The sequence below is a fragment of the Nerophis lumbriciformis genome, linkage group LG19, assembly GCF_033978685.3.
Source record: "Nerophis lumbriciformis linkage group LG19, RoL_Nlum_v2.1, whole genome shotgun sequence".
NCBI lineage: Eukaryota > Metazoa > Chordata > Actinopteri > Syngnathiformes > Syngnathidae > Nerophis > Nerophis lumbriciformis.
In genome coordinates this window covers 34,888,008-34,906,624 of record NC_084566.2, presented here as the reverse complement: position 1 = coordinate 34,906,624, position 18,617 = coordinate 34,888,008, and the positions used below count along the sequence as shown (strand labels likewise).

At 38.8% G+C, this 18,617-nt stretch overlaps 1 protein-coding gene across 3 annotated transcripts in view; it reads left to right on the top strand.

Annotated features, from left to right (window-relative positions):
- Positions 1-18,617, top strand: part of LOC133618464 (guanine nucleotide exchange factor VAV3-like) — a 150,524-nt gene that overhangs the window by 58,472 nt on the left and 73,435 nt on the right. For all 3 annotated transcript variants that reach the window (XM_061978845.1, XM_061978843.1, XM_061978842.1), the window contains exons 14-19: positions 5,397-5,482; positions 5,563-5,695; positions 12,557-12,666; positions 15,777-15,878; positions 15,950-16,041; positions 18,585-18,607. In XM_061978845.1, coding sequence (XP_061834829.1) covers positions 5,397-5,482; positions 5,563-5,695; positions 12,557-12,666; positions 15,777-15,878; positions 15,950-16,041; positions 18,585-18,607 — 546 coding nt within the window. The remainder of the gene's footprint in view (positions 1-5,396; positions 5,483-5,562; positions 5,696-12,556; positions 12,667-15,776; positions 15,879-15,949; positions 16,042-18,584; positions 18,608-18,617) is intronic.

Sequence of the window (18,617 nt, the reverse complement as noted above, 5' to 3'; positions counted from 1 at the left end):
AGATAAATTGTATTATTATGTTTATCCTACCTAAAAATAAATATATTTATTATTTAAAAAATGATAAATGATAAATAAATGATAATTATTTATTATTATATATTATTATTATTATTATACATTTATAATTATAATTAAAAAAAACAACTAAATACATTTTTACTATATTTTGCTAAAACATCAAAATTTGTTGTATTTTTATTTGTATTTTTTCTGACTCCTTATTACATCCAGCCATAGAATTATACATTAAAATAAACATAAATGAAATAATTAATTTTAAATGATCATAATAATGACCATATTTAATTATTAAAATAATTGCTTGTTTATCAACAACTTTAGCATTTTATTCATTACATTTTGAAGCTCTCAGAAGCCAAGTTATGTTATATTCCTTAAAATGTATTTATGCAAGTTTGAAGTATCAATTATCTAAACACAGTTTTGTTGGCATATTTTCAGGATGTAGATATATATATATATATATATATATATACATATATATATATATATATATATATATATATATATATATGTATATATATATATATATATATATATATATATATTTATATTTATATATGTGTGTGTGTATATGTATATGTATGAAATACTTGATTTGGTGAATTCTAGCTGTCAATATGCCCTAGTGTGTGAATGTGAGTGTGAATGTTGTCTGTCTATCTGTGTTGGCCCTGCGATGATATGGCGACTTGTCCAGGGTGTACCCCGCCTTTCGCCCGATTGTAGCTGAGATAGGCTCCAGCGCCCCCCGCGACCCCAAAGGGAATAAGCGGTAGAAAATGGATGGGATGGAATATACACCTCCCCTCTTAACCACGCCCCCGCCCACAACCACGCCCCAGTCCCACCCCCGACCACGCCCCCCACCCCACACCTCCCGAAATTGGAGGTCTCAAGGTTGGCAAGTATGTGTCAAAGTGCCTTGAAGGTAGAAAAGCGCTATACAAGTACAACCCCTTTACCATTTTTACTTTTTTAAATAAATATAAAAAAAATAACAAAACTAATATATATTTTAGTGGTGCCATTTTTCACTTCAGGTATGACACTGATATTGGAGCCCTGAGTATTGGCCAATACTGATATTGATTCTAAACGAAATCGGCATGGATCACACATACTTGTATTATTTTTATATTTTGTATGGTATGTTAGAAAATGTTTGATTAAATAAAATTAGTCAAACAGAGAAAAATGGTAGTTAAAAAAACAAAAACACTAACCTATTATATTACCCAGCTGGAATGAACTTATGCTGTCTTTTGTCGACACCTAGTGGCCACAATAATTCATAAAGTGAAGCTCATGTAGCAGTATGGTGAATGACACAGACACGTTTGTTACTCCATACTTTCCAATACCCTTATGCCTTGGAGACTTTGGGCCCGATTTACTAAGATCCAAATACCAGCCACTAAACATGGCAGCGTGTGTAAACTACAAAATAGTGGGCGTGTTGCATGTGATCTACTAAGACTGCGTGCGCAATTAAAAAGTAGTGCAGACAGCACTTTTTAAATGACATTTTTGCGTTTACGATACGGTTAGGGCAGGGGTCGGCAACCCGCGGCTCCGGAGCCGCATGCGGCTCTTTGATCACTCAGCTGCATACTTGCCAACCCCCCCGATTTTCCCGGGAGATTTCCATATTTCAGTGCCTCTCACAGAAAGCTTTCGGGTTTAGTATTCTCCGATTTTCACCCTTATAATAATAACAAGGGCGTGCCATGATGGTAAAGCATTTGGCGCCCTCTATAATATGTATTAACAGCGTGCCAGCTCTGCCTCTTGTTGTATGCATCTTCTGCTTGCACACATAAGTGACAGCAAGGCATACTTGGTCAACAGCCACACATATTACACTGACGGTGGTCATTTAAAACAACTTTAACACTCTTACTAATAATGGGCCACACTTTAAACCAAAACCAAACAAGAATGACAAACACATTTCGGGAGAACATCTGCACCGTAACACAACATAAACACAACAGAACAAATACCCAGAATCCCATGCAGCCCTGACTCTTCCGGGCTACATTATACACCCCTGTTACCACCAAACCTGTGTGGTTGTTGACCAAGTATGCCTTGCTGTCACCTACGTGAGCAAGCAGATGCCCCATACAACGTGTAGCTGCGCCGGCACGCTGGTTGTAGTAGGTGCTAAATGCTGCACCATCACGGCACGTCCGAGATAACAATTGCCCTGAAATTGGTAGTCTGCCGGAAAAATCGGGAGGGTTGGCAAGTATGACGCTGTCAAGCGCCATTCATATAAAACCCGCGGGCCGCACCAACATTCAATTATCATATTAAGGTGTGGGCCGCGTGTCTGAGAACCTTGGTTTATACATAGCACAAAGCGAAAAAAAACTTTGTATGCAGTGTTATTTCATTTTAAATTTCAAAAGATTTTTGTGGCTCCCATTGTTTTCTTTAATTTGTGAAACTGGTCAAAATGGCTCTTTGACTGGTAAAGGTTGCCGACCCCTGGGTTAGGGTGTGACTCTTTGGGCACATAACCATTCAATCTGATCTGAGTTTTTTCTTACCATAATGTGGGATCAGAGCTGAGGATGTCGTTGTGGTTTGTGCAGCCCTTTGAGACATTTGTGATTAAGGTCTATATAAATAAACTTTGATTTGATTGATTCCGATTCCTGGGGTGATGAATCGATTCAAAATCAATTTTCGATCCAACAAGGTTTTCTTTTCAAACCGATTCTCACAATGTATTATTTGGTATAACAATTATAATTAGAGATGTCCGATAATGGCTTTTTTGCCGATATCCCGATATTGTCCAACTCTTGATTACCGATTCCGATATCAAGCCATACCGATATATACAGTCGTGGAATTAACACATTATTATGCCTAATTTTGTTGTGATGCCCCGCTTGATGCATTAAATAATGTAACAAGGTTTTCCAAAACAAATCCACTCAAGTTATGGGAAAAAAATGTCACAAAGTGCATTATTTTTTTTAACATGCCTCAAAACAGCAGCTTGGAATTTGGGACATGCTCTCCCTGAGAGAGCATGAGGAGGTTGAGGTTGGGGGGCGTAAGGGTAGCAGGGGGATGTATATTGTATCGTCCCGGAAGAGTTAGTGCTGCAAGGGTTTCTGGGTATTTGTTCTGTTGTGTTTATGTTGTGTTACGGTGCGGATGTTCTCCCGAAATGTGTTTGTCATTCTTGTTTGGTGGAGGTCACATGGACGTCGAAGTCCAAGTCAGCGAAGTCAGTCCTCTTCTACGAAAGTAGAAGGAAACCAGCCCACCTGGGCAGAAACACAGAATTGGACATCATTAAAATACAAGAGAATACATGAATTAATATCACATTTCTGTATTATAAGAAAAATGTGCAAATTTACATTTGCGTGTTAAAAATGAAATACAATCAATTAATAATAACACATTAGTGTTGTACCGGGACCAAAATTATTTTGATACTTTTCTAAATAAAGGGAACCACAAGAAATGGCATTATTGGCTTTATTTTAACCAAAAATCTTAGGGTACATTAAACATATGTTTATTATTGCAAGTTTGTCCTTAAATAAAATAATGAACATACAAGACTAGAGATGTCCGATAATAGCTTTTTTGCCGATATCCCGATATTGTCCAACTCTTTATTACCGATTCCGATATATACAGTGGTGGAATTAACTCATTATTATGCCTCATTTTGTTGTGGTGCCCCGCTGGATGCATTAAACAATGTAACAAGGTTTTCCAAAATAAATCAACTCAAGTTATGGAAAAAAAATGCCAACATGGCACTGCCATATTTATTATTGAAGTCACAAAGTGCATTATTTTTTTTTAACCTGCCTCAAAACAGCAGCTTGGAATTTGGGACATGGGTATTTGTTCTGTTGTGTTTATGTTGTATTACGGTGCGGATGTTCTCCCGAAATGTGTTTGTCATTCTTGTTTGGTGGAGGTCACATGGACGTCGAAGTCCAAGTCAGCAAAGTCAGTCCTCTTCTACAAAAGTAGAAGGAAACCAGCCCACCTGGGAAGAAACACAGAATTGGACATCATTAGAATACAAGAGAATACATGAATTAATATCACATTTCTGTATTATAAGAAAAATGTTCAAAATTACATTTGCGTGTTAAAAATTAAATTCAATCAATTAATAATAACACATTAGTGTTGTACCGGTACCAAAAATATTTTGACACTTTTCGATACTTTTCTAAATAAAGGGGACCACAAGAAATGGCATTATTGGCTGTATTTTAACCAAAAATCTTAGGGTACATTAAACATATGTTTATTATTGCAAGTTTGTCCTTAAATAAAATAATGAACATACAAGACTAGAGATGTCCGATAATGGCTTTTTTGCCGATATCCGTTATATACAGTAGTGGAATTAACACATTATTATGCCTAATTTTGTTGTGATAACCCGCTGGATGCATTAAACAATGTAACAAGGTTTTCCAAAATAAATCAACTCAAGTTATGGAAAAAAAATGCCAACATGGCACTGCCATATTTATTATTGAAGTCACAAAGTGCATTTTTTTTTTTTACATGCCTCAAAACAGCAGCTTGGAATTTGGGACATGCTCTCCCTGAGAGAGCATGAGGAGGTTGAGGTGGGCGGGGTGGGGGTGGGGAGGGGGGGAGGGGGGGTTGTGGGGGGGAGGGGATAGCAGGGGGTGTATATTGTAGCGTCCCGAAATAGTTAGTGCTGCAAGGGGTTCTGGGTATTTGTTCTGTTGTGTTTATGTTGTGTTACGGTGCGGATGTTCTCCCGAAATGTGTTTGTCATTCTTGTTCGGTGTGGGTTCACAATGTGGCGCATATTTGTAACAGTGTTAAAGTTGTTTATACGGCCACCCTCAGTGTGACCTGTATGGCTGTTGACCAAGTATGCGTGGCATTCACTTGTGTGTGTGAAAAGCCGTAGATATTATGTGATTGGGCCGGCACGCAAAGGCAGTGCCTTTAAGGTTTATTGGCGCTCTGTACTTCTCCCTAAGTCCGTGTACACAGCGGCGTTTTAAAAAGTAATACATTTTACTTTTTGAAACCGATACCGATAATTTCCGATATTACATTTTAAAGCATTTATCGGCCGATAATATCGGCAGTCCGATATTATCGGACATCTCTAAAGATCACTAAATGAATAGATAAGGTAAAATAAATAAATAATCACAGAGAGTAAATCCACCACCCCTAGTGTGTGTGTGACTATCAGTAGTACTTTAACTTTATGATTATATGATCCACATTTGCAGACATTCATACCTTTTTGTCAGCCAAGTTTTAAACACAAACATGAAATTTACTCGACGTGCTGTGTTGAAACCATCTCATTTTTTCCTTCAAAGAACCAGTCTCTGTTCAGCTACGGTCGTCCAAGAGGAGACGGGGAAGTGCGCATCGTGTCCAACTTTGACAAGAGGAAACAGGACAGGTTTGCTCCAAACAATGATTTGACCCTTTTTTCGCGTTAAAAATAGTCTGGCGCTGATTGTCACCATCCTCTTGTCGCAGACACATATTTCTGTTTGACGTGGCCGCCGTGGTCTGCAAGCGACGCGGCGATAACTACGAGATGAAGGACGTCCTCGACCTCAACGTCTTCAAGATCACTGACAACCCCACCTCGGACAAGGAGGGCAAGAAGGTGCAGTTGGTTTATTCCTTCATATAAAACACATCACGAGAAAACTAATGACTGATCTGGAAAGCTGTCCCTCAGGCCGTTTATATGAGTTATGACTCGATAGGGTTTGCCGCAAATGGATTCTTGACCTTAGTGCTCGCCTCCTATTAAAATAGAACATGGACCTCGAGTGGATCTAGCATAATAGTGTGAGAGTCCAGTCCATAGTGGATCTAACATAATAGTGTGAGAGTCCAGTCCATAGTGGATCTAACATAATAGTGTGAGAGTCCAGTCCATAGTGGATCTAACATAATATTGTGAGAGTCCAGTCCATAGTGGATCTAGCATAATAGTGTGAGAGTCCAGTCCATAGTGGATCTAACATAATAGTGTGAGAGTCCAGTCCATAGTGGATCTAGCATAATAGTGTGAGAGTCCAGTCCATAGTGGATCTAACATAATAGTGTGAGAGTCTAGTCCATAGTGGATCTAACATACTATTGTGAGAGTCCAGTCCATAGTGGATCTAACATAATAGTCTGAGAGTCCAGTCCATAGTGGATCTAGCATAATAGTGTGAGAGTCCAGTCCATAGTGGATCTAACATAATAGTGAGAGTTCAGTCCATAGTGGATCTAGCATAATAGTGTGAGAGTCCAGTCCATAGTGGATCTAACATAATAGTGAGAGTCCAGTCCATAGTGGATCTAACATAATAGTGTGAGAGTCCAGTCCATAGTGGATCTAACATAATAGTGTGAGAGTCCAGTCCATAGTGGATCTAACATAATAGTGTGAGAGTCCAGTCCATAGTGGATCTAACATAATAGTGTGAGAGTCCAGTCCATAGTGGATCTAACATGATAGTGTGAGAGTCCAGTCCATAGTGGATCTAACATAATAGTGTGAGAGTCCAGTCCATAGTGGATCTAACATAATAGTGTGAGAGTCCAGTCCATAGTGGATCTAACATAATAGTGTGAGAGTCCAGTCCATAGTGGATCTAACATAATATTGTGAGAGTCCAGTCCATAGTGGATCTAACATAATATTGTGAGAGTCCAGTCCATAGTGGATCTAGCATAATAGTGTGAGAGTCCAGTCCGTAGTGGATCTAACATAATAGTGAGAGTCCAGTTCATAGTGGATCTAACATAATAGTGAGACTCCAGTCCCTAGTGGTTCCAACATAATATTGTGAGACTCCAGTCCATAGTGGATCTAGCATAATAGTGAGAGTCCAGTCCATAGTGGATCTAACATAATTACGTGAGAGTCCAGTCCATAGTGGATCTAACATAATAGTGAGAGTCCAGTTCATAGTGGATCTAACATAATTACGTGAGAGTCCAGTCCATAGTGGATCTAACATAATAGTGAGAGTCCAGTTCATAGTGGATCTAACATAATAGTGAGACTCCAGTCCCTAGTGGATCCAACATAATATTGTGAGACTCCAGTCCATAGTGGATCTAGCATAATAGTGAGAGTCCAGTCCATAGTGGATCTAACATAATAGTGTGAGAGTCCCGTCCATAGTGGATCTAACATAATAGTGAGACTCCAGTCCCTAGTGGATCCAACATAATATTGTGAGACTCCAGTCCATAGTGGATCTAGCATAATAGTGAGAGTCCAGTCCATAGTGGATCTAACATAATAGTGTGAGAGTCCCGTCCATAGTGGATCTAATATAATAGTGTGAGAGTCTAGTCCATAGTGGATCTAACATACTATTGTGAGAGTCCAGTCCATAGTGGATGCAACATAATAGTGGGAGTCCAGTCCATAGTGGATCTAACATAATAGTGAGAGTCCAGTCCATAGTAGATCTAACATAATATTGTGAGAGTCCAGTCCATAGTAGATCTAACATAATTACGTGAGAGTCCAGTCCATAGTGGATCTAACATAATAGTGAGAGAGTCCAGTCCGTAGTGGAGCTAACATAATATTGTGAGACTCCAGTCCATAGTGGATCTAACATAATATTGTGAGACTCCAGTCCATAGTGGATCTAACATAATATTGTGAGAGTCCAGTCCATAGTGGATCTAACATAATTACGTGAGAGTCCAGTCCATAGTGGATCTAACATAATAGTGAGAGTCCAGTTCATAGTGGATCTAACATAATAGTGAGACTCCAGTCCCTAGTGGATCCAACATAATATTGTGAGACTCCAGTCCATAGTGGATCTAGCATAATAGTGAGAGTCCAGTCCATAGTGGATCTAGCATAATAGTGAGAGTCCAGTCCATAGTGGATCTAACATAATAGTGTGAGAGTCCCGTCCATAGTGGATCTAACATAATAGTGAGACTCCAGTCCCTACTGGATCCAACATAATATTGTGAGACTCCAGTCCATAGTGGATCTAGCATAATAGTGAGAGTCCAGTCCATAGTGGATCTAACATAATAGTGTGAGAGTCCCGTCCATAGTGGATCTAATATAATAGTGTGAGAGTCTAGTCCATAGTGGATCTAACATACTATTGTGAGAGTCCAGTCCATAGTGGATCTAACATAATAGTGGGAGTCCAGTCCATAGTGGATCTAACATAATAGTGAGAGTCCAGTCCATAGTGGATCTAACATAATATTGTGAGAGTCCAGTCCATAGTGGATCTAACATAATAGTGTGAGAGTCCAGTCCATACTGGATCTAACATAATAGTGTGAGAGTCCAGTCCATAGTGGATCTAACATAATATTGTGAGAGTCTAGTCCGTAGTGAAGCTAACATAATATTGTGAGAGTCCAGTCCGTAGTGGATCTAACATAATATTGTGAGAGTCCAGTCCATAGTGGATCTAACATAATAGTGAGAGTCCAGTCCATAGTGGATCCAACATAATCCACAGTCCAGTACACTTACCCAGAATGAAATTGAAAAAAAAAAATATATATATATATACCCTATCCAGATTCTCACCGATATTTCACTTTTCTACACAACTTCATGAAATTGTTTTGTAACAAAGAAGAATCAACACAGAGCTATAGAAATAGTGAGAGAGCGTGTTGCCTCCTCCACAAACGTCCAGGATGCTAATAGCGGGTGATGAATGTGTGCAGTCGTCCAAGGCTGCTCACCGCGATACATCATTCGCTGCTAAATGAAACTTCAGAGAGTGTAAACGCAGTACCGCCGTCCAATGATTTAAAACTCACAGAGGCCCTAAAAACACTTGTTGACTTTGCCGGAGCGGCTCAAGCTGCTCTTATTAGATGTGACACAACAACGATATGGCTGAAGAAAGCTCAGTGCTTAGACAACAGGTAGGAAAAGACTGCTGAATACGTGGCTGTAGGGATTTATGCAGCCGATTCCAATCCAACTACTCCTTATTGTCCTTTATTACATACAATTGTTCCATCAAAACAAAGTCGACAATAAGTAAACAAAAGCAAAAACTACTAGCTATTATGTTTGTACGGTATACAGCTATTGGTATAGTACCACGATACTAATGAATCATATTCGGTACTATACCGCCTCTGAAAAGTACCGGTCCGCCCCCCTCCACCCGTCGTCGTCACGTCGTGTCATTGCTGGTTTTATGAATATAGGAGCATGTTCGGCAGCGCACAATCACGGAGTACTTACAAGCAGACACAGTGTGTAGACAGAAAAGGGAGAATGGACGCATTTTGACTTAAAAAGTAAAGATAAAGGTGAAGTTATAACACCCTCAGGAAGAGGTGCTTTAAAACCTCTAAAGGCTTAGTGGCCACATGCGTGGACAGCACCTTTTAGCTCTTATTTCCAAAATTGTGTACACTACTGAATTGGGTCTTATGGCCACTTATGTGGACACTTATACTGCCATCTGGTGGTGTCAGAAGAGTATAACATACAATGGAATTTGGGGAAAAAAAGTGTAAAAATAAGAATTAGCATGTCACTAAACATGAAGTACACGTTTGTGTACTTATGGACTAAAGTACATCATACAAAAAGATGATTCTTAGTTTTTATTCTAATTAGGGTCCAATAAGCCCAAATAGCAAAGAGAAATAAAAAAAAGCATGTAAACAAACAGCGTGGGCCTTAAGAGGTTAATTAATTAGACATGGCTAGCTAGCTAGCGGCTAAAGTCCAGCCGCAGTCGGCAGTGTTTTAGCTACTTCTAAATCACTAATCCTGGTCTCCATGGCGACAAATAAAGTGATTTTCTTACAAGTATCATCCCTGCAGGACGAGGAATAGCTAAACATGCTTCACTACACACCGTCAAAATGTAAACAAACGCCATGGGTGGATCTACACCTGACATCCACTGTAATGATACCAAGTACAGGTCGATACTCTACTATTAATACATCGATATTTGTTGGCATGGCAAAATATGTTTTCGGTTTTAAAAAATGTATATTATGTGTATAAACTGAGGAAATATGTCCCTGGACACATGAGGACTTTGAATATGACCAATGTATGATCCTGTAACGACTTGGTATCGGATTGACACCCACATTTGTGGTATCATCCAAAACTAATGTAAAGTATCCAAACAACAGAAGAATAAGTGATTATTACATTTTAACAGAAGTGTAGATAGAACATGTTAAAAGAGAAAATAAGCAGATATTAACAGTAAATGAACAAGTAGATTAATAATTAATTTTCTACCGCTTGTCCATACTTGCCAACCCTCCAGAATTTTCTGGGAGACTCCCGAAATTCAGCGCCTCTCCCGAAAACCTCCCGGGACAAATATTCTCCCGAAAATCTCCCAATTTTCAGCAGGAGCTGGAGGGGGCGTGGCCTCCATGCGGACCTGAGTGAGGACAGCCTTTTTTTATGACGGGAGGACAACAGGGTGACAAGAACTAAATCATCCAAATTAGAGATACATTGTATTATTATGTTTATCTTACCTAAAAATAAATACATTTATTAATCAAAAAAAAAAAACTAAATACATTTTTACTATATTTTGCTAATTACATCAAAATTAATTGTGTTTTTATTTGTATTTTTTCTGATTCCTTATTACATCCAGCCATAGAATTATTCATTAAAATAAACATATTTTAAATGATAAAATTTTAATGATCATAATAATTCATTTAAAATGACCATATTTAATTATTAAAATAATGTACGGCAGTGAAAATGAATAAATAAATCTAAAATCTAATCTAATGTTGAACCCTATGGGTTAGGAATGGGATGGCACTTCAAGTTCCTATGTGAGTCAAGGCAGGTGGCCAAATACTTTTGGCAATATAGCGTATATACTTTCAAAGAGAGACAACACTTCCACATGTTCTCTATTTCTAGTGTTCACATTTGAGCTCAAGTGAACCGAACTGCACCAGGGTTCACTTTCAAGTGGACCAAGACCCGTCTTTCAAGCGGTCCCGGCGCACGTGTTCGGTGCTCTCCAGGTTTAGGCCGATGGCGTTGACCAAAGGAGACGCAGCAGCCTCACCAAATGATTCCCGAGCGTGGCGCGCGCTGCTGCTCACTGCTCCCCTCACCTCCCAGGGGGGCGAACATGGGGATGGGTCAAATGCAGAGGACAAATTTCGCCACGCCTAGTGTGTGTGTGTGTGTGTGTGTGTGTGTGACAATCGTTGGGACTTTAACTTTAACTTTAAAGGCCTACTGAAATGCGATTTTCTTATTTAAACGGGGATAGCAGGTTCATTCTATGTGTCATACTTGATCATTTTGCGATATTGCCATATTTTTGCTGAAAGGATTTAGTAGAGAACATCGACGATAAAGTTCGCAACTTTTGGTCGCTGATAAAAAAGCCTTGCCTGTACCGGAAGTAGCAGACGAGTAGCGTGACATCACAGGTTGTGGAGCTCCTCACATCCGCACATTGTTTACAATCATGACCACCAGCAGCGAGAGCGATTCTGACCGAGAAAGCGACGATTTCCCCATTAATTTGAGCGAGGATGAAAGATTTGTGGATGAGGAAAGTGAGAGTGAAGGACTAGAGGGCAGTGGGAGCGATTCAGATACAGAAGATGCTGTGAGAGGCGGGTGGGACCTGATATTCAGCTAGGAATAACTAAAACAGTAAATAAACACAAGACATATATATACTCTATTAGCCACAACACAACCAGGCTTATATTTAATATGCCACAAATGAATCCCGCATAACAAACACCTCACCCCTCCCGTCCACATAACCCGCCAATACAACTCAAACACCCGCACAACACACTCAATCCCACAGCCCAAAGTACCGTTCACCTCCCCAAAGTTCATACAGCACATATATTTCCCCAAAATCCCCAAAGTTACGTACGTGACATGCACATAGCGGCACGCACGTACGGGCAAGCGATCGAATGTTTGGAAGCGTACTCACGGTACCGTGTCTGCGCATCCAACTCAAAGTCCTCCTGGTAAGAGTCTCTGTTGTCCCAGTTCTCCACAGGCCAATGGTAAAGATTGACTGTCATCTTTCGGGAATGTAAACAATGAAACACCGGCAGTGTTTGTGTTGCTGCAGTCGGCCGCAATACACCGCTTCCCACCTACAGTTTTCTTCTTTGCTGTCTCCATTGTTCATTGAACAAATTGCAAAAGATTCACCAACACAGATGTCCAGAATACTGTGGAATTTTGCGATGAAACAGACGACTTAATAGCTGGCAACCATGCTGTCTCAAAATGTCCTCTACAATCCGCGACGTCATCATACTGAGACGTTTTCAGCAGGATATGTTGCGCGAAATTTGCACTTTAGTAAACTATTGGCATGTGTTGCAATGTTAAGATTTCATCATTGATATATAAACAGACTGTGTGGTCGGCAGTAGTGGGTTTCAGTAGGCCTTTAACAGTAGCAAAACAAACACATCAGAGTGTGAACTTACCATTTCGGTGTTTTTTCTCCTTCAGTGGTGTTACAGCTTCTACGTGACGCACCAGCAGGGCCACACCGGCTTTGAATTCTTCTTAAAGACCAGAGAGCTGAAGAAGAAATGGCTGGATCAGTTTGAAGCGGTTGTGTGAGTATATGTATTTAATTTGATTTTAATGTACTTGTGTGTGTGTGTGTGTGTTTGCACGCACACACACACTCATAATGTGTGTGTGTCCGCGTGCATGTGCGTGTGTGTTTTGTTCGCATGTTTGTCATTGTTTGCAAGGCTGGGCTGTGTTGACTCGTTCATGCACGTTGTGTTTGATCAGGTCTTAGCCATTATCAAGCTGCTGCCAAAGTATGATAAAACACACAACACACACACACACACACACACACACCTTCAACAACAAACAAGTCACTCTTCCTCCTCCTATCCTATGGTGGGTACAGTTATTGTGCAGCAGCAGGGTTTCATTGCATGCATGTTTTTTTGGCGGGTATTTGGATGATTGATGTTTGCAGGCATGTGCAGGACTACTTGCAAAATTAGGACCCATTTCAAGATGAATGAGTTGTGAGTTTTAATGTATGTGTGTGTGTGTGTGTGTGTGTGTGTGTGTGTGTGTGTATGTATCTTCTTCTGTGTTTTTGGGAAATGACATGGGCAGGAACCCCTAACAGTTTTCTGCCTAAACGGGCTGCCACAGATATCAAAAGAAGTTCCCAGGAAAAAATATATTTTTATTTGTATTTTAAAGATTTAAAAACAATTAAAAAAAAATGTTTTTTTTAAACTATAAACAACTATAATGTTGCATTTATTTGTTTATTTTCATTTGCTTTTTTATGTATGTATCTTCTTCCGTGTTTTTGGGAAATGGCATGGGCAGGAACCCCCAACAGTTTTCTGCCTAAACGGGCTGCCACAGATATCAAAAGAAGTTCCCAGGAAAAAAAATATTTTTATTTGTATTTTAAAGATTTAAAAAAAAAATAGTTTAATGTATTTTTTTAAACTATAAACAACTATAATGTTGCATTTATTTGTTTATTTTCATTTGCTTTTTTATGTATGTATCTTCTTCCGTGTTTTTGGGAAATGACATGGGCAGGAACCCCCAACAGTTTTCTGCCTAAACGGGCTGCCACAGATATCAAAAGAAGTTCCCAAGAAAAAGTATATTTTCATTTGTATTTTAAAGATTTTTTTTTTATTTTTTTATTTTTTTTTTAACTATAAACAACTATAATGTTGCATTTATTTGGTTTTTTTCATTTGCTTTTTTATGTATGTATCTTCTTCCGTGTTTTTGGGAAATGACATGGGCAGGAACCCCCAACAGTTTTCTGCCTAAACGGGCTGCCACAGATATCAAAAGAAGTTCCCAGGAAAAAATATATTTTTATTTGTATTTTAAAGATTTAAAACAATTTTTTTTTTTAAACTATGAACAACTATAATGTTGCACGTATTTGTTTATTTTCATTTGTTTTTTTTATGTATGTATCTTCTTCCGTGTTTTGGGGAAATGACATGGGCAGGAACACCCAACAGTTTTCTGCCTAAACGGGTTGCCACAGATATCAAAAGAAGTTCCCATGAAAACATATATTTTTATTTGTATTTTAAAGATTTAAAAAAAATGGTTTTTTTTAATTATAAACAACTATAATGTTGCATTTATTTTTTTATTTTCATTTTCTTTCTTTTTTTTTTTTTTGGTGCAGTGTTGTCTGATTATGTTTAAAAGAAAATGATATATAATTAATTATTAATGTTTATTTAGCCTAGCACAGGGGTGTCAAACTCATTTTTAGTTTAGGGGCCACATGGGAGAAAAATCTACTCCCAAGTGGGCCAAACTGATAAAATCATGGCATGATAACCTAAAAATAAAGACAACTTCAGATTGTTTTCTTTGTTTAAAAAATATTCTAAAAATGTACAAATCATAATGTTGTTGTTGTTTTTTTACACTTATATGTTGCGGTTAATAGTATTCTATCTTTATTTGTCGTTATGTATACGTTCTTTAAATTATGTGATAATGTTCATCGGTCAAATAGGTGGAATTGAGTCTGGCAGAGTTTTAAAATGCTCCAATTGGTGTTCATTTTGAATCCTTCAAGATAAAGAAAATAACATCACAATCAAATTACAGGATGTTATTTATGTAGTTTACTCATTTTCCCCAACTGGTGCACTAACACAATGTTTTTCAACCACTGTGCCGCGGAACACTAGTGTGTTCACCTATTTGGGTTAAAAATATTTTTTGCAAACCAGTAATTATAGTCTGCAAATGATGTGTTGTTGTTGAGTGTCGGTGCTGTCTAGAGCTCGGCAGAGTAACCGTGTAATACTCTTCCATATCAGTAGGTGGCAGCCGGTAGCTAATTGCTTTGTAGATGTCGGAAACAGCGGGAGGCAGCGTGCAGGTAAAAAGGTATCTAATGCTTAAACCAAAAATAAACAAAAGGTGAGTGCCCCTAAGAAAAGTAATGGAAGTTTAGGGAAGGCTATGCAGAACGAAACTAAGACTGAACTGGCTGCAAAGTAAACAAAAACAGAATGCTGGACGACAGCAAAGACTTAATGTGGAGCAAAGAGGACGTCCACAATGTACATCCGAACATGACATGACAATCAACAATGTCCCCACAAAGAAGGATAAAAACAACTAAAATCTTCTTGATTGCTTAAACAAAGTAGATGCGGGAAATATCGCTCAAAGGAAGACATGAAACTGTTACAGGAAAATACCAAAAAAAGAGAAAAAGCCACCAAAATAGGAGCGCAAGACAAGAACTAAAACACTACACACAGGAAAACGCCAAAAAACTCCAAATAAGTCAGGGGGTGATGTGACAGTACACCTACTTTGAGACAAGAGCTATAGTGATGCATGCTTAGTTATGCTTTAAATTCATATCCAACAATTGCGACAACGACTTTTTACTGTCAACTGAGTTTCGTTTTTTAACGATTTCTGCTGGTGGTGTGCCTCCGCATTTTTTCAACGCAAAAAATGTGCCTTGGCTCAAAAAAGGTTGAAAAACACTGCACTAACATCATGTGGTGTATTCTGTACATATGTAGCATCATCTACAAAGATACAAAGCATTGCTATTGTGACATCCAGTGGACACATTTAGAAGAGCAGTTTCTCTCATTCAAGAATTTCAGCTCATTTTTGTACTTAGCAAACTCATCATGATATTATTTTGAATGATTTCTTGCTCCATGGTCAGCTCCAACATCCGACCTGAATTTGCCAACCACAACGACCACCAGTTCAAGATGCACACCTTTGACAGGATTTTTTCGTGCAGCTTCTGTCATCTCCTGCTAAGGTAAAAGTCCCGTTTTAGAAGTCTTTCTAGATGATTCTGGGACAATTCTCATGTGCAACAATGTGTTCCAGGGGGATCTTCAACCAGGGCTACCTGTGCTTAAAATGTGGACTTGCAGTCCACAAGGAGTGTTTAGGTCAGCTGGGAGTCTGCCGGAGGACGGGTGAGACGATTATATTACTTCTCTCAGAATAGACAATCTTTTTATTTCCATGTTGTCCTTTGTGCCAACATTTCCAAATCTAAAGGAGAGTATGCCATAGAATGAATCTTAGCTACTCGTTTACATTATTTTTATGGATCCTTATACCCAAGATACTAAGTATTGCTTGATTTTTTGCTTCTTGTGTCGTTTAATAGATAGTTTCGTGTTTGAACCAGACACTAATATACTGAAGGTTTGCGTGTTTTAAAACCAAAATAACACGTTATTTTTTATATTCAGTAACTCAGTTACCGTTACTACATGATGCGTTACTGCGTTATTTTACGTTATTTTTTATGTAGTATCAGCTAGAAACTGAGAAGATCTGAGTGTGTTTTATTGGAGCGCTGCGGAAGAGGCGACAAGGAAGAGGCGCGCTTTGTGTGTGTATGTGTGTGTGTGTGGGAGGGGGCGTGTCTGTGTTTACTAACAAGACATGGCGAAGCCCGAAGCCGAGTTTCTTAACATGGAGATATACTCACTACTTTTCTTATGTCGAGTACAAAGAAAAGAACATTTTAGTTAAATGCAAGTTGTGTCTTGGATCAAAGATCCTATCCTAGCAATTCAAATCTGCTGAAACAGCTACAAAAGCAACATGCTTCGACGAAGCTAGTAAAGAGAGACACACTTCACCTCCCAAGCAACAGCGACTGGATTTTAACGAGGCACTTCGCACTGAAGGTACACACACTCTGTCAATTCTCTTATATACTGTTGCTCTTTCATTCTAGACTTCTAGAGTGTTTGATTATCACATCACTCTAAATGTATAGACTATAAAGTTCACAAACATAAAGAGGGATCCTAGTGGGCCAGGCCAATCTTTCCTTATCTCTAAACTAAAACTGGGGAAATGTGTAGTGTGTTCTGGGCTTCAGACATGATTTTATTTCAGAATTCCTTGAGAGAAAAAAACGCCTGGTTACCGGTAGGCTTTGTGTATGTAGTGTGTGCCTTCCTTGGTTTACAGCTATGTTGTTATTATGTTGTTTGTTACTTATGTATGTTATGTTGCAGCTATTTAAAATAGTTTTGTCAATTTGTTCTGGCCTGAAACAAAATGGCCCTTTGAAACATATCTTTGTCTTTGTGTGTTGTATGTAGACCACATTGCTTAGCAGAGTTCAGTGGTGCAAATGCATGTCAAGTTGATCAACACATTGTATTATTCTCCAGTGCAATAACAGTACTGAAATGAAGGGTAAAAGGGCATTAAAGGGGGCCTTAAAAAAATAAAAATAAATAAAATAAAATATATATATATATATATATATATATATATATATATATACAAGTAACTAAATAGTTACTTTTCACAGTAACACATTACTTTTTGGTGTAAGTAACTGAGTTAGTAACTGAGTTACTTTTGAAATAAAGTAACTAGTAACTGTAACTAGTTACTAGTTTTCAGTAACTAACCGAACACTGATTAAACACATACAAACTTGATAGTACACGCAAAGTGGATCAACTAAACTTGTGCGGAGCGGCTTGCGTCTCTTCAGTGAACAAAATAGGGAGTGCAATCCATTTAGCGTGTCTATCTTCATGAAATTACAGATTACCGTATTTTTAGGACCATAAGGCACACCGGATTAAAGGGTGCACTGCCGATGAGCGGGTCTATTCAGGCCTTTTTTCATACAAAAAGTGCACCAGATTATAAGACGCATTAAAGGGTGTGAAGGTTTCTTCTCCTGGCCGACAGATCTTCGGGAGCCCGGTAGATAGTTTGAATAGTCTTTTACTTGCATGCACACACGCAGCGATTGTTTTCCAGCGATATATGTTTCCGTTTCAGTCCCGCGTCTCTCCCTGGCTCCAACTCCAACTCTCCTGTCTCGTTCCGGCTGCTGCTAATGAAGGCGACAGGTGATTAGATAACAAGGTACGCCTGGGCCATCTACTCACCTGTCGCTGTCTTTGAGGCCGGTCCTTGCACACCCCGTTCCGCGGCAGGCCCGCAGGCCACGCCCCCCTCCACAGGGTCAAAACATGTTTTTCTAAATGTAAAAGGATATATGCAATGGGACATGTAGTTGCACAAAGATGGAAAATAAAAATGTTTTATTTAGATATCTTTCACTCAATTGGAAAAAGCTGCCGGTTTGATATGACATGATGATGATACAGTAAAAATACAGAAACTAATCAAACAAACTCACATTGAATCAAAATTACAGCAACAGCATTTAACATTGTCTTAATGTAATGCATTAGCGATGCAAAGACCAGACCAACTCAATGGTACGTTTAATGTTCATATTATTTAATTGCTATTATTTAAAAAATCCATGTAAGTAGACAAGATCTAGGCTGCAGTCTGCAGCGTGAATATAGGCCGAAGTGTGAATCAATGTGGGGATTCCGTGGAGTCCACAGTGTGAGGTCATCCAGATGTCACTTTTCCAGTTGACTGAATCCAAAGTCTTTTGACCTTTTTAACCACATTTTTCTTGCTGCCATAAACTGACTGTCGCCTTCCCTTTTTACAGAATCTTCCAAGCTGAGGTCCAAGGTAAGAAAAC